Below are 22,172 nucleotides of genomic sequence, written 5' to 3'. Positions count from 1 at the left end.
TTTGGTGTCAGTTCTTCACAATGGACACTACTGACTTAGACTAGCATTTCAAGACAGGCACCATTGTAAATGAAATGTAAATGTATAGACATATAAAGCCAAACTGGAATAAGAACAATAAATTCCAACATTATAGCCCTTTTCGTGAACCTCTTAAATGTTATTTTCCACATCTTCCAGAAGACTGGATAAGATTAACTTTACTTGAAATACCTGTAATACTGACATCTACATTTGAGAAGAAAGAACTGCAGCATGCAGCAGTTAGCACCTGTTAGTCTAGTCACCCTGGGAATATGAGCAGGAAGAGGATTCTCATTTGGTGGGAACTACTCCAATGATTTTAAGCAGGTTTCAAATACATTTTAAATGCACTGTGCCGTAAAACAGTACAAAGCTCATTCACTCAGCTACCAGCTACAGGAGGTGCGTTAAGCTCATTTTGACCAGGGGCTACATCAGCCTTGCAGTTGCCTTCCAAGGGTCGAATATAATTTTAGGACTGTATAAATGCAGGAGTAGTTACATTTATACAGTCCTAAAAATTACATTCAGCCCTTGGAAGGCAACTGCAAGGCTGATGTGGGCCCTGGTGAATATGAGTTTGAGACCCCTGAATTACAGGCTAACAGTCACCCAGGTAAGACAATCTTTAACTTTGTGGACCATTTACACAAAAACTAAACACAACCAGAAATAACAATAAAAAAAAAAAATCCATGCCCCATTCTGTACCTCGTTATACTCCTGTACATCGCCCTTCAGTTCCTCAAGTTCCTCCTTTTCCTTTGTGAGCGATTTTTTCTGTTCCTGCAGCTTGGTGCAAGCATCACTCAGCATGTGAATCTCCTCCTTTGTGATTTCCTCACCCTGTAAAAGAAAATATATACAAATTAGTGAGAGACACATTCGTGATGTTCCTCAAAGATTTGAGGTCTTTTACCAAAAGAGACAGACTCAAGATTCTTTTTCCATTTTTGGAGTCAATACTGTACAAACTGGCATTTTGAGGGTGATGTAGAAATGTGTATTTTAAGACGAATGCCAAGATCTTAAATGCCAAGGCAATAAGTTTGCTATGGTACATAATTTCAATTCATTATGTATAGAAAAGATACATTACACAAAACATTTTGCAGAGCAAAGTTCAGGAAGTTGAGCTGGAACAAAGTTATCTTCAACAACCTTTCTAAGAATGAGAATGAACATCCATAATTTGTGAGGTACACTTGTCTCTCAAAAAGCTGAGAATAAAAATCTAACCCCCAACTGAATACTTGTAAAATAACACTTTAAGATGTTTCATTAAAAATGCTAAAATCCCATAATATAGCTACAGTTAGCATATTAATCTTACTCAGACAACAGCTGTTATTTTGAATAGCTAAACTCTGTATGGCCACATAAGTAGAGTGTAGAAAGACAGGTGCAAACAAGGACGCCCCAAACACAGTGCAGAATGACAATATGCTTCCAAGAAATGGCAGAACACTTCACAAACTGGGCATTCAGCCCCGTCATCAACTCCAAAACTGATTAGCATCTAGGCCTCAACCTCACATCCATTTTAAATTAATGTCATTTGGTTGCAAAGTAGCACTAGGACTTAGAACAATTCTGACACCAAACTTACAGAGAATAAAGTGCTCAACTACAAGTAAAACTCAAGGCACACCTGAAACATGAAAAGGCATACAAGAGGATGAAGCAAGGAAGGAGGAATACAGAGACACTGTCCGAGCCTGTAGGCATAGGTTCAGGAAAGCAAAAGCCCACGTGGAGTTAAATCTGGTGAAGAATAAGAAGGGCAAGAAGAACGGCTTCTACAAGTACATCAGGAACAAAAGGAAGACAAGAGAAAGAGAAAATGTGGGCCTGCTGCTGAATGGGATGAGGAACCTGGTGCAAAAGGACATAGAAAAGGCAGATGTAGTCAATGCCTTCTTCAGCTGTTATGGGTAAGACTGGCCTTCGGGAATCCCAGGTCTCTGAGACCAGTGGGGAAGTCTGGATCAAGGAAGATCTGCTGCCAGTGGAGAAAGATCACGTTACAGAACACTTAAATAAACGAAGCATACACAAGTTCGTGAGACTTAATGAGATACAACCACAAGTGCTGAGGGAGTTGTTTTATGTCCTTGAGAGGCCACTCTCGATTACCTTTGAAAGAACATAGTCATAAGTGAAGATTTCTGAGGACTGGAAGAAAGCAGATGCTACTTCTACCTTTGATAAGGGCAAGGAGGAGAACCTGGGGAGCTACAGGCCAGTTAGGTAGCAAACTGTTAAAACCAGAATGTTCTGACTGCAACAAAACATGCTCTGGTCACAACAAGGCATGCTAATCTTCAAAATCAACCTGTTACTTTAATGGTTGTATAAATTATGTTCAACATCATACTAAGGAAATACTGAAAGAATACACTAAAAAGGTTTTATAGCGTTGTGCTGGCTTGACTGAAAATGGGTTATTTTTCTTCATGCAGTTAGAATCCTTTTTTTTTCATAGCTAGCATGCTCATTATTTGGACTTAGTTTAAGAACAAGCAGATAACATCCCAGCACAGAAATGATGTTTTTAATTGCTCTGATCTGAAAGCCAAGGACACTCTGAGCACTCTGCTTACAGGTGTTGAGGAAGGGGAGGTAGAGATGAGGCAGAGCTTGACTAACATCCAGACTGATCAATGAGAGTATTTCATCCCATCAGCATCATGCTAATTATTTAAGACTGGGGCCTTCTGGTTTTGGGGTCTACCAATCTCTCTGGTTCTTCTCTCTCAAGGTAGCTGGGAAGTTTTGGTCGGGAAGCTTAGTCCAGCCTTTTGCCGTTTTGCAGAGGCCTCTGCGCTTTTCTGCCTTTTCCCTCTCTTCTCTCTCTTTGGGACCAGCTGTTGGGACTGGGATGTTTCCTAGAACTGGCTGCTCACTGTGTTCGTAAGGAATTGCCTTGAGTATCTTTTATTTCTATTATACATATATTTACTAGTAGCATGTCAGTATTTTGCTATTTTATTAAACTGTGTTTATCTTAAACCAAGTTTCTACCTTCCCTTCTGATTGTCTCCCCTGTTGGGGGGGTCAGGGAGGGGGTCAGCAAGCAGCTATCATGGTTGCATTGCTAGCTCAGGTTAAACCACGACAAGCATATATATACTGCCTGTATTAGTTTAGAAGAGGAAGTCAATACAAATCTAGTACAGTCTAGTCCAAACCCAGCTTCTTTCTTAATCCTTTGGTCTCCACTACACCCTTCAAAAGAAACGCACACTATTCTTGCCCTCTCCCTCCTCATATGTTAACTATACACAGATAAAACATGAACAGATCCATTAAGTCTACAGGCAGGGCAAGCGCCCCCCAAAATAGATGTATTAGTATCAATAAAAGACAGATACAGGAGACATTCAGAGATGTTTCATGCCAACGTCAATTTCTGCATTGGTGCTCAAGAATTTGCAATTTACTAATTAGCTGGTTTTAACTGACAAAATGTGGTAAGAGGGTTAAAACTGAAGGACAAGCAGGGGACTTATGGCTCTTAGGTGGATGTTTTGAATCTTCACATTGAAAAATATAAAAATGTACAGTTATCCATATTACCTTAATACCTTCCAATACTGGTGCTGTATCTATCAGCGTCTCCGAATGCATTGCCACATCTGCCCTTGCCAGTTCTCGTTCAGTATCCACAGCCATCTGACTTTTTTTAGCTTGCAGAGCAACTGCTTCAAGATCTACAGCTGATTCCACCTCCTTCTAAACAAGAAACAACCATGAAGTTTTAATGAAAACAACGGTAACATTATCTGTATCAGCATCAAGTAAAGAATGGCTTCTCAAAACAGAAATAGTTGCCAAAGCAGACACTGACATTTTTATGTTAAAAAAATGCAACATATTGAGTGGCTTCACATTAAAATACCCATTTGCACTTAATGAACTATGCCTGTGAGCTCCTGACATTTAATTCACCACCAAAGCATGCCAGCAGCTTTAACAGTCAAGTATTGTACAATGACATTATCAGGTTAATGACAAATAGAAAGAGTCAAAGCTAAGAATATTTAAAGTATGGGGTGGGGGAAATCAAACAACAAATCCCCCACCTTTGATAGAGAAATAAAAGGTTTATCTTATTACTCTAATTAAGAGGGAAGAGAAATCAAAGCTACACAAGACTGAGACAATCTTTTATGTTTCAGTGAACCCTTCTATGCTGCACCCTGGTTTAATATTGTCCCACATCTTCCATATGTGGATACAAAGTCCAGTTTCTTGCAGGCAACACCCTGAGCAAAGGCATTAACACAAACCATGCTGGTTTTTACATCACCGACATTTATTTCTCAATAGTTGAGAGCAGAACTTACCACAGCTGCAACCTGAAGGGTTTCTTTGGCTTTCTCCGCAGCTTCGGACATCTTTTTTTCTTCGTTTTCTTTTCTGATGGCTTCCTCTTCCTGAAGTGTTGCTTCCAGCCGCGCTTTGTTATCTATTTTTTCACCTTCAACTTCCGCCACTTTGACTTGAGCCTCTTTGGCCTAAAAATAATTATTAAGAAGTCCATATGTGTGCATATACATGTCTCTACATAATGTAAGAAGTTTACATATCCTTATTGAGATAAGTAGTATAGGTATGCTAGCAAATATAGTTAACCCTCCTCAAGTTACCCTATTGATGCATTTCTCATAAAAAGCTATTCTCTTAAAAACAAGAACTTTCCACGCTGAAACTATATGTGTTCTTCGTTCTCTTTCTCTCAAGAATATCAATAATCAACTTAGATCATTCATCTCTCCACACAACATCGAAACTTTCATATATTAATATCTTTATATTGCCTGAAGTGTAGACTGCTTTTTAAGTAAAAAGTATATTTAAATCTTCTTATGCTATTATTGTCTACTGTCAGGAAATGAAATATTGCCTTTTATTTGCTTTATTCTCAGACTCCCCCACATACAAGCCAACTTCTTCTGTGTTTCAAGGCCACTCCAATAAACCCCCTGTACCCCCTCTAACCTTTCGTGGGGACACCCATGGACATCCATGGTTTAGCTTTTCAATGAAAAAAAGGAACCCAGAAAAACATCAACTTCTCTAATCAGATTTTTAGTGAAGGTGCTGAAAGCTGGTTACAGACTATGTACATCAATACTTACAGCACTCTCTGGTAGTGTCTGAAGTGTTGTTTTGAGCTGATCAGCTGGAGAAAGGGTATCTGGAAGGTACATGGCTCTGGATAAAATAAGCAATGAAGTAGGGATTTCCTGGTTCAGGTGCAGATCTAACCACTATAAATGCAATACATAAAACAAATCTTCAACTTTTGGATTTTTTACTGTTTTACAGGTCAAGTCAAGTGTACATAAAAAAGTAAATGATTTTTTTACCACTACTTATCAGTCAATATCCTATCACAGGAACAACAGACTATAAAGCAGCTAAGAATTACATAAATCACATTGAAATATAAGAAAAAATATTTGAAGAAGTATCTCAAGAAGCATTAAATGAAAATTTGAAAAAGTGTTCTGTTTCACAAGCACTTTCCTCTAAACCAGGCAACACCAAAAGACAAAGAAGTGATCTACTTGCAGAAGAGCTCTTTACAGAGTAATACAAATAATTAATAAGACAAACCGCCAAAATTACAAACATATTTGGGATACGTTTAAGTCTAAGTACTTATTTGCATCATCAAAACATTGTGGCCCAGTCAAAAAGCAAAGCCCACTGCTACTATGCACTTATGCAGTACACATGACAAAAGCTTATTAAGGAAAAATTAGTCAAGACTTTAATGGGAAAGGAAACAAAATGGCTTCTCAGAATCATAACAAAAATCAGCGCTAGCAATTTAAGTTCGGTCTGCATATTCAGTCTTGCAAAAACATACCTGCTTAAGCTGTTCCTTAAGACGCTCCTCTGTCACGCCAAGAGCTCTCATCCCTCGGGCACGACAAGCTGCCTGCAGTTCTTTAACAGTCAGGCTATCGACTCCTTCCTCAGCAATCAGCTGCACCAAGAGTAAAAGAAAATTTAAGATGCAACAGCTCAAAACTGAAGAACCACCAGCAATGCACACCCACAAGACTGGGGCTATTTAGCCTGGAGAAAAGGAGGCTGAGGGGAGACCTTATCGCTGCCTACAACTACCTGAAAGGAGGCTGTAGCATGGAGGGGGTTGGTCTCTTCTCCCAACTAGCGAGTGACAGGACAAGAGGAAATGTCCTCAAGTTGCACCAGGGGAGGTTCAGATTGGGCATTAGGAAAAAATTTCTCACGGAAAAGGTTGTCAGGCATTGGTACAGGGTGGCCAGGGAAGTGGTGGAGTCACCATCCCTGGAGGTGTTTAAAAGGCATTTAGGCAAGGTTCTTAGAGACATGGTTTACTGCTAGAGATAGGTTATGGTTGTGGTTGGACTCGATGATCCTGAGGGTCTCTTCCAACCAAAATGATTCTATGATTCTATTCTTACAACGGCCACTAGAGGCTGCTGTGATAACACAGAACAGCCTCTGCCTTTTGAAGTGAACACCATACTGAAGTCTTAACAGCTCCCTAACAGTAATGCCAATCTCTAAGTTAATATTTCTATCAGCTCCCTTACATATTACACTTTCATTGAAATGCCTTTCTTTGTAACATAATTACTTTCATTGCAATTAATGGTAGATTAAAAAAAGCTCAGCTTTTTCTTTACAAATAAAGACACTTCTGATTTTAAGCTCTTCAAGCCTTTTCATTCTCAGTTAAAAAATAAGACAAGGCAAAAAAAAGAAGAACATCTAAAAAGACATATATATATATATATATACGTATACACACACACACTCATTACTCTTATGTGGCAATATTATGAATCAGTGTCTATTTAGAATGACTCACTTTGTCATCAGCTTTTATAGTTCTCAACCTCATAGTCAGCTGGAAGCGGAGAAAGTTATTTGTCCCAATTGATTGAAGTTCCAGTAATTTACAAAGTGCCACCAACTGAGGCCTGGTTAGATTGTCCAAAGTCAACTCATCTTCAAACAGTTTGGAGAACCTTAAGATCTCCTCATTACTGGGTCTTTCACCAGTTTCCCTGATCTGCAAGAGAAAACACACACATAAAGCTTTTCAAAGGAGATGTTATGGTTGGGCATTATTTTGTATAATAAAAAATGTTATCCTCATTTGTCAAGTACTTTGCATCAATTTTGATAATAGGAAATAGGACACAAGGAAGACCTGAAAGAAATAAAAAAACCTTATTTACTATAACAGGAAAAAGACTGGATGGTTTTGATACGACATTGTATAATATACTTAAGATGAAACTACCAAAACCAAAAACTAGGTGCATCTGTATACTAATGAGTAGGTCTAAAAATATCCACACAAATAAGTAGTTGCTTCGGAAGTCACACAGGCGAGTATTCTTTCTGCTACTATAGTTACTAAACATAAAAGCACGTTAAAAGCATCACCCTATGAACATAAAGTGAGAAGTACGTCCAATGGCAAAAAATTTTGCAACGTTGGTGTGCTTATGAAACATGGATTTGGACACCTACTTACCTACATTCTCTGCACAACCACATTTGTTACAATACTAATTTGCTTCCAGTTCCCAGCTGTTCTGTGGCACCTCAACGCAAATGCATTTGTACTTGAAGTTATTCCTAAATATAAACCACTATTTGGGAAAGGACTCTGAATCCTTCTCGAGGGAAGGTTCTATGTAACTGTTTGTACAAATGCCAAGTTAAGCTTTTAGGTTATGTGTTGCCAAACGGCACTTCACGATACTTAAATCCAACTACTGGAAGCAGAAATAACAGTTCAAAGCAGAAAAAAAATCATTCCCTAGTCTCATCAGGTCATAGTAGAACATTATCAACTGTATAAATGTTGATTTTTCTATTTTAAGTATAACCTCAGGTGCCTATGAGTGACATTACTGAATCCAAAAACTACAGAACTTTATAATGAAGTATTACCAGTCACTTCAGTCTAAACAGTAAATACACAGATACTCAAAAAAACATGTTTCTCAATCCCTCTACCTTTTTTAAAGCCCTGTAAAAAAAACATAAGCTAAGGGCCATCAAGTATAGCCTGAAAACCTAATACTACCTGTACAGCCAGATTTATTATGCCTACCTGTTTTGCTTGCCAACTCAAATCTTTTAGTGAACAGCTACTGAGTACAGGAAAAAATAAAAATTTGGAAGACAACATGGTTTTGTGTCCATTAACCTCCAGGATACTCAAGTAGCAGAGAAACCAACTCAGAGAAAGAAAGGTCAAAGGCCTGGTCGTTCCACTTCAACAGCTCCTTCACCACAGGAGCCAAAAATGGAACTTTAAAACACACAGAAAGTATTTTCTTCCTTGTTTAAACATGAATTTTGGCAGAGCCAAACAGATGTCTCTTGAGAATACAAACTGAAACTTTCTAGTAACTCACTAGCTACAAAGGAAGTAAATTCTGGAATAAATAAATACAGAGAAATTCTGGAATTCTGCGGCAAACATGTTAAGCCTGTAATCAATGGCTCTTGCAGCATCTAATACTTCACTGAGAAGCAGCTATAAAAGAATAGCAAAAAGGTGGGAAATATTTAAGCTGCTGTGTGTGCTCCAACATTTATTATCAGTTACAGTGAAAAGGGATCAATAAGTGTGTCTCCATGGCACAAATTAGAAATATATAGCTGTAAAAAGCACACCCACACATAAGAAATACAGGGCTTGAAACTTCTTTTTAGTCATCAGAGGAACTCGGGACTTCCTCCAGCAGATGTGGAGTGATGTGTCAGTTATTTCCACAGACGTTAACCTCCAAATGTAAATTCTCAGTAGAAGTTATTTCAGAAGAAAATGAAATGTTCCAAACACAAAGCATGGTAGCGGTATACACCCAGAGGCTGCAGCTACTAACTGCTTTAACTGTTTACAATTTTCTACAGATGAAAAAGAACAGAAACAGATGATTGCACAGAAGCTTCAAAGTACATGGACTTCGCAAGCAGATACCAACTGGTAAAACTTGCCAGTATTATTATCTGAAGGAACACAGGTGGCACTATCAACACGATCTCATTACCCCACCCTTTAAAACTTCATTTTCAGCACTGACAAGCAGGAAAAGCTCAAACTAGTTGACAGGACTTGTAAAGTTCAGGTCTGAAATCCCCAGGCTCACGTGCCTTTTTCTGTGCAAATACACACCGTCCCCAAAGGAGGGGACCACACTTGTGCTTTTAACAAAGCACCTGGTGATGGTTGTTGGCTCCATCTCTTTATTCAACAGGCTCACAATTAAAAGGAATCAGAAGGGTGAGTGGACTGAGATAAATCCTACCCTGAGAAGATTTAAGAAAGTATTTTTTCATCTCTCCAGGGAATACCTTACTCTCACCTACAACCTAGTGAAATGTAACTGTCAAACCTAAAGGCCGTCAATGGAGGAGGCAGGTATCTGACATTTAATCTCTGTGTCAGCAACTGCTTGTGAACAGAAAAAAATTACCAAACAAAGCACTCACATTCTAGCAAAACACCAGATTATACCACATTCTAGTCAGTATCCAAAAGGATTTCAACAATATAGTAACTGTGCATTTAAAACCTGTTTTATAAGCAGAATTAAATTTCACAAGAAAGCTATCTCATGATTACCACAGAGCAAACAAAACACCAAGCTATTTTTTGGTAGGAAGAGAAAATACATTATTTAAAATTTTTACCTTTTGAAAGAACTTTGAAAAATCTTTTGTAACATTTCCTTTGGCTGCTTTATTTTTCAAGGCCATCTCCTCAATTGTGTCCTGAAGGAATTTAGCCAACTCCAGTTTTACTCTCAATTCTTTCTTCAATCTTTCCTCCTGTTAAAAAAATACTTGGTTTTAAAAATTATTTCCAGAAATACATGCACTAAGTATCACTTCGGCCCTCAAACAAGCTATGGGGAGTACTTCTGCTGTAACACACATCACAAGAGGACATTCATTCTTACCAAAGATCCCCAAATCACACTGAAAAATAGGTGGATCAGCTCAAAGCCTCATGAAGCACAAGGTGCAACGCCAGAGTGAAGTGCAGCATCAGTGGCCTCAGCAGCTAAAACTAACATGCACCTTCTGAATTAGTAACAAACTAACGAACTTTGGTTTGGCTAATTCCCACCTCTTGTATCCAGCACAGAATCCTATGTCACATCTCATCCAAACACAGAGGAATTTTTCACAGAATTAGAAATTAATTTTTCATTAGATCCAAGTATACAAATCATGATTGATTGTATTTGTGACTGACTGGGAGCTCACTTTGCATGAACTTAACGTAAGTATTTTGTGCTCTGGAATTAAGAACATGTGGGGCTTTTTAGTGTGTTTTTTACAAATCTCTAAGCAATGTACAGAAAAATTAACTAAATTAAACAACACAAAGCATAAGAAGCTATTTTAAATGTTAAGTATACCTTCAAAAAACCTTGCATCAAGAGTAAGGGCTACAAATGTTAAAAATAAAGTCTGCTTATTTTAATACAAACTAGAACAAAAGGTTTCCTAGTTTTCAGTTCTGCTTTTTAAGTGTCACAGAAAATGGCAATGAAGATAGCAAAAAGGACAAGAGAAGCCTACAGTCTTGACAGCTAAGCATCTGCACTTATAAAAAGGTAAACCAGGATGGCAGTGGTTTGTTATTACATGTTTACAGTGAGATCAACAAAACAACATAAAGAAGACAAAAGCATTCTCCTAATACTCAAGAAAAAGTTTTCTGATTTCTTTCTTTACCAAGGAAAGCTCTAATTTTTTTCAAAACATATTACTGGATTATAAATTCAGACCTGCTTACCTTTTTAGACTTTGTCTCAAATGTAGAGGGAAGCATATTGGGGAACAACTTAAGAGCTACTGGAAGCAAAAATTCCATAAATGGGACAACAAGAAAAACTAGGAAAGGGACCAAGCGGAAAAGATCGGCACATATTCGAAGAAACTAGAAGGGAAAACAAAAAAGTATTGATAAGCAGAATTTTATCCCTTTATTTCAAAAATATTTGATATGATCATCCACATTATCCTTTAAGCTCACATATGTATATTTGCTACAAACGAAATTTAAAGTAACACAAAAAAAGAATGTGCAAAGTCAGTTTTTAGTATCTTTTTCTTCAAGTTGCTATATACTACAGAGTGCCAAAGTTTCACCAGTTTTCAACACTATAGAAAGTACTTCAAAAGCCTCACTGTGTCTCAATAGGATTATTGAACAAGTATCTCATTTAAACCTCTTAAAAGCACCTGAAAACAGGAGGTGGTCATTCGTGGTCGTTAAAGCTGCTTAACTTCTTTTATTCATCTTTACTTGTGCTCCACCACTTCTTACATGCATGAGCTACTATGGACTAAGTAATCATGAATAAAATGAAAGATCCCTCCCCCTCTGCCTTATAACAATTGTAATGTACATTTAAATCCAGGATAATGAGCCCAGCTTGGTAGATTTTTTTTAATGTTTTTTTTAAATGCTTTTCTAGAGAAGTAATCCTCCAAAGCAGTCCAATGCATTAGTTACCAAATCTCAAACTGCATAAAATAAATTATTGTTGTTCTGATTTCTCTACACTCAGAAATGTATTTATTAGGCTTTAGAGTCTATAATCAAATCTTTCCGTAATCCTTGGAAGCTTAATAACTTGGTTTATATTGGGGAGTGCAGATCTTGCTTGACTCTGCCTCATTTTACAAAGCAAATAACCAGTTATTTGGAATGTTAGTTCCTAAATCAAGAGACTGAAGGTCGGACCTACACTACAATATACTACTGCCACTGCACTGTCATTCAACATCATGAATTAATAAACACAGTTATGATTGACAAAAACTGTCAACGGAAATGCTGTTACACAAGCGAACACATGGCTTCCCCTCCATCCCCTCCCCACCGCTCATTCCAGCCCCGAGGAACAGCAGCAACCACCAGTACAGACTGCACATCACAGAACGTACAGAACCAGCAAAACCCCAACCATTATTTGCTCAGCATAAAACCAGCCAAAAACCTTAAATACAGTTTGAAGAATGCACAAATTCCACAGATTCAAAGTTTGACATCTTTTTTTTTTGTATATAAAAAACATCAGTTTCCCAGAAGGGATGCTTTGGTCCATTGTTTACAGGCTCAAAGATGTTTCCATTCATTCCAACAATAGAAAATAAATGACTACCAGGGAGTTCAAAAATATGTAAGAAAAACTGGAAGAAAATTTTAAAAGTCAGAAGAACAAGTATGTTTTCCCTAAAAAATCTTTTCCACAGAGCACACTACAGAGTTCCTATTTCTACCTAGTATCTATTTTAGAGAGTGCATGCACGTATTTGTACAAGGCAAAAATCCATATCAATGGAACCAGTTTTACAAATGGATTAAGCTATCCTAGTGCTAACCTGAGATAATGTCTTAAGAGCCATGAATGCACACCAGTAGTCACAATGTGAAGGTACACCACTGATCCAGCTAAAACTAACCCATTAACATATTAACACACAGACAAGTGAAAAAGGATCAGTACAAACTAAAGGAGGATGGGGAGGAGAGGCATCGGAAAACTTGATTTAAGCACCGAGCAGGACTGCCCTTTTTTGCAGCAGCACTTTCCTGGATCTGTTTACATGAATCATAAAACTGCACCCTCTGCTAACTCAAGGAAAACAACTTTGCCCAGGAACGCAATACAATGGTTCCTGATTACACACATTACTTGGCAGCATAGCATGAAAAACTTGTGACTACTCTGTATATGCTGCTACAGTTCATGTATTCCACCTCTTCCTCCTCTGCAGGGCTGAAGAGTGTGTAAAGTTGATATACTTGGCACAAACTCCAGAGTGTTTGCCATCTCACTTCCACAATCCGAACCATTCTGCTGGAAAAAGCAGCACTAGAGCAATTAATTTTCAAAAAAACGTGTATTTTGCACATTTTACTTATCCCACTTTCTCTGCTTAGCAAAGCTGTGTGATCCTGTTGAATCCAAACGCCACCAGCAATCACACAAGCACAATTTTGGAACTGACTTTTAGTTTACATAAGCAATAACTCCCTTGCATTAGCCATGCTGCAATTGCTGGTTGATGTGGTTAGATTACTTCGGTATCTTTCCACTATTGCCTCCAAAGAGGAAGGAAAGGGCAGTCAGAAATAACTCATTTGTCAGTCTGCTGGAAGATAAGATTTCTCTAGGACTGTCAGTTCATGTGCACTTTAATACATTTAAACCAATATGCACTTAAAACATTTTTTTAAGAAGTTCAGGAGCCACATTTGCAAAGTTTTAGCTAATCTGGCATCAAAGTTTTAAGACTTCATTAAATCAGTGAGTATACTATGTACAGAAACACACACATCATTAGGTAAACACTAATTTATACCTGCACAATAAATTTATATTTCATTTAAAATAAGGGAATTGATACTGAAATCACACATCTGCACCAAAAAAAAAATAAATCAGAAAGGCCAAATGTCAGACCACTACATGAATATAAAAAGGACAGTTTTACCATCACTAGATGACAAAACTAAAGGGCAATCAAATAAAAAAATCCATCTATTGATGGAGCAATGCATGTGTGTCCACAGATAATGTATTACTTATACAGGTTCGTGCCTTCTAGAATACAGTTGTGATCTTCCAGTGGATATATTTCCACAATATCCATATCTTACTGTTGTTTGTGTGATTTCTCAGACATATTGCTCAGCGGACATGAAACAAGCAGGAAAACCAGTGGTTCCGATCTTGCTCTCTGGAGGATTCCTGATGTTGTTTTAAACAATGAATTAATTCGTCTCACTTGGTTTTCCAAGTTTCCCAAAGCTCTCAACAAGCCAGCAGAAGCCAGAACTGCTACTTCCCTCCTCTCCTCAGTTACTCTTTCTTGGCACTACATAATCCCCCTCTCTTAGGTCAGCACAGACTGTTATATTTATTGCTGAGCAGTGTTTCAGCTGGATCAGCTGCCAAACATTTTTCCACCAGTGTAAGTAACAAGGCAAAAATAAGTAGCATGAAGATGCTGAGACCCAATATCATCAACCAGTGCTGCTGTAGAAAGACACCAAACTTAATCACAGCTGAAAACTGCTACATGCACATTTAACTCTTTTTGTTATTTGTCCAACCTTGTGAATACAGGAAAAACAGTTTTGCATAATGCATTAAGTTGTGTTTTTTTTAATTACACACTAAAATGTTCAACTATATACCTAATTTTATCACGAAATTATTAAAACAATGAGCAAATATTCACATTTTTTTATCATTTAGCAAAATTTTTGAAGGCAGAGATGTGAACCTAACTCATTGAATGCACAATGTGCAAACTGCAGAGAACCGGACCATGGCTGCAAGCAGCACTATTCGCTCCTGCTGCCAGAGTACATACACTTTTCACTCTCCAACATTTCTACTAGCACATCTTTTTTTCAGCAACAGTTGAAATGCTTTTAAAAAAAAAAAAGGCAAGGAGATAGACTTGCATATCTTATCTGTATAAACTGCTTAAACATCTTGTCATTAAAAACAGTAATATGAGAACTATTAAATCAGCATGTTTTATGTATTGCTAATGAACTGGCGAAGCTGAATACCAAAACATTCTTTCAAAAAAAAAAAAAAAAAAGAGTTTAAAATTATACCAGTTTTAAAACAGCTTATTATTTTGCAGTCTTTCCATATATAAGAGTTCACATCAAATGTTTTTAAAAATCCATATATCTTTTAATTCTAGTTGAATAAGCATATTTATTTCATCCACAAACTGAAATTGCTACTGAAATGCATGTATATTATCCTAATGTAAAGCACTCTCATTTTGCACTCCAGATTTGATCTCCATCCTCACTTCCCTTCTCTTTAAAATTACCAGTTGCATTTTCACAGTTTCTTTACATGCCATAAAGAAAAAAATATAAAACACAAACTTTCCTCAAATTATGTTCTTTGGACTGAAATTATCTTGCAAATACATTTATAGCTGAGACAGTACTAACATCTCATTATCAATCATCCATTTCAGCCTGCAGCTTTTTTTCTGTTAACAAAAAACCACCCAACAAACAAAACACCAAGCTACAGAACAGAATCGGCACAAATCCAACCTTTACCAGAAGTGCTTTCCCTCTATTTTTCCAGCTGGAGTGAAAAAGCAGAGAAAGTGACCATGTACACACATGTAGCACATGGACACGAACTTGGGAACAAACCACACCTGCTGTCCACAGGACAAAACAGAAGAATCCTCTTCTGTTCCAGCTAGAAAATACCAAGTTTACCTGCAATAATGGTAAACAATACTAAAATATTTTGGAGTCAAATCCAAACTTTTCAGCATCCACATAGGGAGGAGGAGGGAAATACACCTAGCACAATTAATTCTAGGAAAGGAAGACAACAGGAAGAACCAACTCAGTTCAAATAAAATAGAGCAATCACTAAGGATACTCAAACCAAATTGGTATTTACTCAGTACCTGTCTCCGTTCTCGACGAGACAAAGTGGTTCCATGAAGTATTCGCCAGAGCATCCTTGCAGCTATTTTCGTGTCAATCCACAGTAAACGAAAACCATGGTAATAGTGCTTCAGTTCATCCACAATCCTCTGCCCAAGAGATTTTTTCACAACTTCCACTTCTGTTGGACTATATACAGGACCTCCTTCTTCCAACTTCTTGTTTTTGTCCTTTAAGGACTTCAGTGACTTTTCAACTATAGAGTCATCTTGAAGGGGATGTGAAGAATGCCACCATCGAACTGGAAGATACTGGGGACCTAAAACACCCATGGTTGCTAGTGGCGTCCATGAGCCAGAAGAACTCGTAAGAGTAAAGTATATTTGTTCAGATCCTTTAGTCCAACAACAGTAGCGATCTTTTTTGGAGTATGCGTAAACTGGAGGGACACTAGTGCAATATTTAAAGTGTACAGTCCTTCAGAAGAAAAAAGCATTCAAGAGTTAGCAATGGATCATAACCTAGTTATATATTTACATGTCATATAATCAAAATTTCTGTCATTTATAAAACGCATAATTTGAGAAATATATACTGCATATTTAAGAAAAAAACCCCACACCTGTGACTCTCAAGATCAGGATGTCTATACCTGAAAAGAATGACATTTCTATTACTTCTGTTTAAACAAAACACTCAAGAGAAAAAAAGTGCAAGATCTAGACTTGGAATAGGTGCTAAGTTAGAGAATATCAGAGAAATCTGATTTCATTAGAGTTCCTCTTTTACTATCTCCATGACATACCAAAACCAAAACCTGAACGTGTATTTGCCTTCAGGCAATGACAAAAAAGTGGTTCTATAACTCAGAGTACCACTGTATAAGTATTGCAGGCAAGAGTACTTTAGAAACTTAATTAATCACAAGCATCCAATGAATTTTAAATTATTTGAATGGTTTTATCAACTTAATGTTATTCAAATAGAGCTTTGTAGGAAAAAAAATGACTAAATGATTACTTTTTAAAGACACATGGTTATTTTCCAACTTAAACTAAAATTTTAAGCATTTGACCATTCACTGTTCAGATGACTGCTGAAAAACACACAGCTACACAAAACATCTTCTTGATTAGCCAGAAAATTGCACTCTTGCACAGGTATTAACTAATGAGAATTACAGTTCCTTTAAGAACATAAAGTATGTATTCAAAACCAAACTAAATCACTTGCATAAATCAATCCATCCTGACTCCAACACATTTCCCAAAAGCTGAGATCCAGGCCTACAGATCAAGTTCCACCTACAGACATCTACATTCTTCCACATGCAGAGGAGAAGGGAGCTCTGCCAGCAGAACTGGTTCTGAGTCTGCAGGGAAAAAAATTCCCACAAGAAATGTGTCTCTCTCAACACACATTCACTAGCAGGATGCCAGACACAGAACTTCTGTTCCAAACTGTTCTCAGTACTTGTATCGCTAGAGAAAGGAAGTATAACGATACTTTTGGCTCTGGGTGATGTCAGATACAGGCACTAGTTTGTTTAATTTTATGCAGCAACATTACATGAACAGCAGCTTTTGGCAAAAAAAAAAAAAAAACAACAAGAATTTCTATCCCAATATTCTGCTGCTCATATAATAGACTTAAATCTGTAAGTTTCCATTTTTCCAAGAGGGGCCCCATACAATAATCTACTAAAAAGCAAACAGAATTGAAAAAAAAACCCTCTCCCAACTACACAGTAAGTGATATAGAACTAACATGACTAAAAAATAAAGGAATTACTTTATGTTTCATAACAGAGGGTTATGACTAGAAACACATCCTTATGTGAAAATGGAAACTCAGGAAACTGAAGAATAGCCCGTCTCCTGAGCAGTTAGACTGTAAATAAACTAGAGAATACATATTTGAAGATTCCAAGGAAAGGTGTTAGGAAGTTCACATCCACAAGCACGCCTTGTGAGCCACATCAGGAACACAGAATGGATTCTGCCAACATCCAACTCCTTAAGTTCCATAAGGGTACACAGTAGCTGGATTTGTTTTCAGAAGAGGACACCGTCTCCAAGAAGAGCCTCACACAAGGCTGTACAATTGAGCAAACTACTTCACTTTAATAGAGATACAACTCAAATTATCTACATTCCTAACTGTCAACTGTGTTTTTCAAACTAGATTTGACCACATTTCCTCTATAGAACTCCACAGCAAAAGTATGCAAGTACATGATATCCTGTGACATCACCTGGGATCACTCAAGAACAAGATCAATAGTCTCTTGCTTTTACATCATAAGTGAAACAAAAAGGGAGGAACTGAGTGGAAAAAGAAAGATCTCACTTTCCTTCTCCCACACACAACCAAGAAGGTGAAGAGAATAATACTCAGACTTCCTCTAATCTGTCAATAACACAAATTGAGGCTAATATTTTCACACTTTGTCTAGAAGACTTAAACCTACATTCGTGATAGTATACTAACTACTGGATTTGTACAGTTTTGAGTTTAGAAAAAAAGTTCATATTTACTCACATTTTGTTTGCCAGCCTCAGGGATGTACAGCTAAGACATGCCCGATCTCCCAAGTTACCTAGAAAAATACCAATAATTAGCATTACTTCTGAAATTCAAGACATTTATCTATAGGGTTAATTGTACACAAACATGACACGACTGGCCCAATTCTAAGCCCTAATGCCTCTACCCTTTTTGGACAATCTTTTCCAAATTCACTGTAACCCAAACAAAAATGATAGGCTGGAGAAGGCGTGCTGTAGCTGTTCTATCAATTTAGGATCTACTCCTTCTGTTCAACCCTAAGAGACAGCAGGGTATAAAGGTCATTTTAATGGTTAGTGGTTAACTTTTTCACCATCAAAGCTAAAATACAACTTATGACAGAACATGAAGCAGACAGTTGCATCTGAGAAAATGCAGCACCCAAAGCTGATCGCCAAAAGCTTTCCCCCAAAAAATACCCTAATTATTAGAGGAAAAGAGATCTGCAAAATCAGGTAGGGCAATCAGAAGGTATGGAAAGGGGGAGGAAGGGAAACAAAAAGTCTACTTATCAAAGTAAAAAAAATCTCAATAATCAAGGGATGTCTCACATTAAGTAGGGTATGATGTCATTACAGCAAAAGCTATGACATTATGAAGTCAAAGGAAAAGGACTTATATATCTCCAGTTCTATCAAACTCTTAACAGGTACTCACTGCCACTGCAAGTAGAACCACAGGAAGAACAGGCTCAGGCTCAAAATTCAAGCCCTGAGAATCTGCGAAGGCATTTTGATAGTCTCCAATATTTACAGAAAGATCAGTAGCTGAATTTCTTGACCCAAGAGTTCAGTTATCTCAGAAAGATGTCCCTGACTTTACAGAACAGCTGAGCAAAGCATAGAAGTACGCAGAATCTTAAAGTACGCAAAGAAGTACGCAAATCTTAAGTTGTAGCACAGAAATCTGTTTCTCTCACCTGAGTGCCAGAAAGCACATAAAGCCTGTGGGTCAAAAATGAGAGTCCTACTAGTAAAGGACATAACCTGCTCTGAACAGGTGTCCCTAAGCAAAGAGAGATAATCTGGAGATCAGAACTAGCTTGGAGTTTCTTAGATAAAACTTCATAACAGCAAGACACTTATGACACTTTCACTTTGTTTATCTCTATTTTTTTCCCAACCAGACTCATAAATGCTAAGGAAGGGGCCAAAGAAAAAAATTCCAAGGTTACTGTAAGAAAACATGGTGCCTCAAACACCTCTTGTCATACAGCCATTCAGAGTATGAATGAGCACACAGAAACATCATTTCACCAAAGGATTCTGCAAATAACTGTTAATTTCAACCCTGTCAGTTCTGACAAGAACTCTTTTATGCTTTGCAGTGTCTGTTCTAACTATGTACCTAAGAGCCCTGAAATGAAATATATTATTTCTTCAGAAACAAGCAAAGTCCATACTCCATACTTCTAGGATAATACAGACATCCAGAAGCACCTGAACAAGGTAAATGTAGCTCGCCATACCCAACAATGTTCATTTAGGAAGGAACATTGGTTTGGAATGAACAATGGTTTGGAAGTCTGAAAAGTAGTAGCGTCAAATAAACCATATGTTAACACATTCCTCATGGGAATCATGAGAAACTTTCTTTTTAAATTTAATGAGATTCCAGAAACGAAGTTTTAAATGTGGAATACATGTGTACTATGTTTTTAAAAAGACAGAGTTAACATCAAGTAAGTCCCTACAGAAGTAAAAGCTTGCAGTACTTAACAGCTTGATCTTTACGGGAAGAACATTCAGGATTCTTAGAAGCACTTAGCTTTAACTTAATCTAGACTACTTACACGTAAAGCAAAGAAGATGAGCTAAGTAAAGCAAAACACTATACAAAAAAATTACACCGTAGACTAAGGTATTTATAATAGATTAACACTCTAATTAAAAGCATTGATTATATTATAAGCATAATGGAAATGATTTGAATCTATCGCAGTATTTCAGTAAATGAGAATTTTTCATGTGAGGTGAGATTTATAACAGGCAAAAATGTAGCAATCATTGGCATTTCTTATGCTATGCCACTAGAATCAAAGCTCCTGTCTAATTTGAAGGTACATGGGATTTGTTTCTTGCTTGTTTTAAACAAATTGGATGGCTAAGATACCCCAGCCTCTCGGTCAGGTCACTGTGTAACCTTGACCTAAATAAGTGTCTTTACAATAGTAGCTAAAAAACCATCAACTAGAAGAAGCTACAACACTTGAGTGATCACTGGTAACCAACAAGACAACTTGTTTATCAAAATGAACAAGAATCCATATGGTTGATCAGGTTTGCCAGACTCTGAACATGGCAGAGACCCTGTTCTCAGTGACAAGTCAGGGCTCAATGACAGAGACAAACTGCTGCCTGTTAAGCTTTCACTCATTCCTCGTTAAACCCCTGCCATCCCAACTCGTGGACAGAAAAAGCAACCACAAGCCTCACATGCGTCACAAGTTATCAGCTGTTTCATGTCATTAAATTCCACCGCTCAAAGATATTTAAACTGCCAAATTATCTTGATTATTAATGGAAACAGCGTCATGCACTGCATTTCCTTTTTATTTTCCTAAGCTTTCAAAGCCACTTGGAAAAAGGTAAATTCACGTTTCCTTCTTAAGAAAATAACCTCATGTACTTTCTTAAAGGGCATTGAAAAACGTGTAACTAGTGACAACAGGACGTTACAGCCCAGCTATCCTGAGAACAAGGCGGGCAGGACTGAAACATAGTAACGCACTCCTGCACTTTAATAAAAAACACCGGTTTTTCCCTCCTCAGCCAGCTGGCATTTAAGAGATGCATTTGTCAAAGCATCCCCTCAGACCGCCCTGGCAGGGAAGCAAAAGAGAAGGGACGGGCTGTGCATCCCCGGCCAGGGCCCGGCGGAGAGGCCAAGGAGCGGCGGCAGGCGGCCGAGGGTGGCCGGGAAGAAGCCCCGTGCCCGGGCGCGGAGGACGGGCCGGCGAGGACTCAGCCAGGGCCCCGCTGCGGCCCTTCCCTCCCGCAACGACCTCTCCGCCCACACCGGGAGCCCCCAGACGTCGTCGTCGTCGCCGCCTCCGCCCGCCCTCCCTTCCCCCTCCCCCGCAGGCCTTCGGCGCCGCCGGCAGCACAGGCCTCGCGGGCCGGGCGGGCAGCGCGGCCTCACCGCACCCCAGGGCCGGGCCAGGCCGGGCCGGACCGCGGGGCAGCTGCGGTTCCCTCCCCGCCGCCGGAGCCGCTTGGCGGCCCGCGGGGAGCCTCACCCAGGCGGGGCTGGCGGCGCAGCGCTCGGGGCAGGCGGCAGGCCCGCCGGCCGCAGGTCTGTAGCAGCATGGACGCCATCTTGGCGCTGGCGCGCGGCTGGGCGGCGGGCTAGCGGCGGGCGCGCGGCCTGCTCATGTCCCGCCGCCCGCGCCCCGCGCTGCGCTCCCCACACGCCCAGCAGCGCCGAGCCGCGACCGCCGGCCGCGTTTGCATAGCACCGCCCCCCGCGGAGCGGGGCACGCCGGGAACTGTAGTCCTGGGGGCGCACGGTAAGCCGCCTGTAGGCGCGGGGCGCGCAGCATGCCGGGATCTGTAGTCCGGGGGGGGGGCGGCGCGGCGTGACGTTGCCGGGGAGTCCAGACGGGGGAGTCGGGGCAGCGTGGCGCGGTGCATGCTGGGGGATGTAGTCCTCCCCTCAGGAGCGCGGACCGCGTTGAGCGTTTGCCATCTCCGGCAGCCGGTGGAGGGGAGTAGAGAGTGGGTGACCTGCGGGAGGCTGTGCGGGGCTTGTTTAGCCGAGGGGACCGTGGAAACGGCCGTGTGCCGGGACGGTCAGGCAGGCAGGCCGTGCTCTGAGGGGAAGGCGCTGCTTCTTCACGGGCCGTCCTCAGCGGTGTGGCCAACGAGCACGTAACCACAGCCCTAAGCACACCAGACCGTGTGTGCAATCATGTTCCCTCACATTTGGGGCTAAAATCTGGTGTTTACACTAGTGTTAATTAATTACTGGTTACCAGCAGTTGTTTCACTGCATGCATGTGCATTCCTTGTGCATCTAGGGATGTGACAGAAAAAAAAAGAAATTACCTGTCTTGTGTAGCAGAGATATTTTTGATATAAAA

The 22,172-nt window shown here is 39.4% G+C and overlaps 1 protein-coding gene across 4 annotated transcripts in view; it reads right to left on the bottom strand.

The window, feature by feature from the left end:
• The window catches only part of LETM1 (leucine zipper and EF-hand containing transmembrane protein 1), a 28,867-nt gene extending 7,375 nt beyond the window's left edge, over positions 1 to 21,492 (bottom strand). For 3 of the 4 annotated variants that reach the window (XR_013922110.1, XM_080344103.1, XM_080344105.1), the window contains exons 1-11: positions 21,330 to 21,492; positions 18,065 to 18,122; positions 15,544 to 16,000; positions 10,862 to 11,005; positions 9,748 to 9,885; positions 6,899 to 7,102; positions 5,906 to 6,025; positions 5,169 to 5,300; positions 4,374 to 4,544; positions 3,604 to 3,759; positions 736 to 870 (exon numbers count right to left, since the gene is read on the bottom strand). Coding sequence is in view for 3 of the 4 variants with exons in the window: in XM_080344103.1 (XP_080200229.1) it covers positions 736 to 870; positions 3,604 to 3,759; positions 4,374 to 4,544; positions 5,169 to 5,300; positions 5,906 to 6,025; positions 6,899 to 7,102; positions 9,748 to 9,885; positions 10,862 to 11,005; positions 15,544 to 16,000; positions 18,065 to 18,122; positions 21,330 to 21,408 (1,794 nt within the window). In the remaining variant the exon portion in view is untranslated. The remainder of the gene's footprint in view (positions 1 to 735; positions 871 to 3,603; positions 3,760 to 4,373; positions 4,545 to 5,168; positions 5,301 to 5,905; positions 6,026 to 6,898; positions 7,103 to 9,747; positions 9,886 to 10,861; positions 11,006 to 15,543; positions 16,001 to 18,064; positions 18,123 to 21,329) is intronic. The other variant, XM_080344104.1, reaches the window with a different exon arrangement.
• Positions 21,493 to 22,172: the final 680 nt, after the last annotated feature.

The sequence above is a fragment of the Nesoenas mayeri genome, assembly GCF_963082525.1.
Source record: "Nesoenas mayeri genome assembly, chromosome: 4".
In the NCBI taxonomy this organism is placed as follows: Eukaryota; Metazoa; Chordata; class Aves; order Columbiformes; family Columbidae; genus Nesoenas; species Nesoenas mayeri.
Note: the sequence above shows the minus strand (reverse complement) of the source record. Positions and strands in the feature narration are given on the sequence as shown.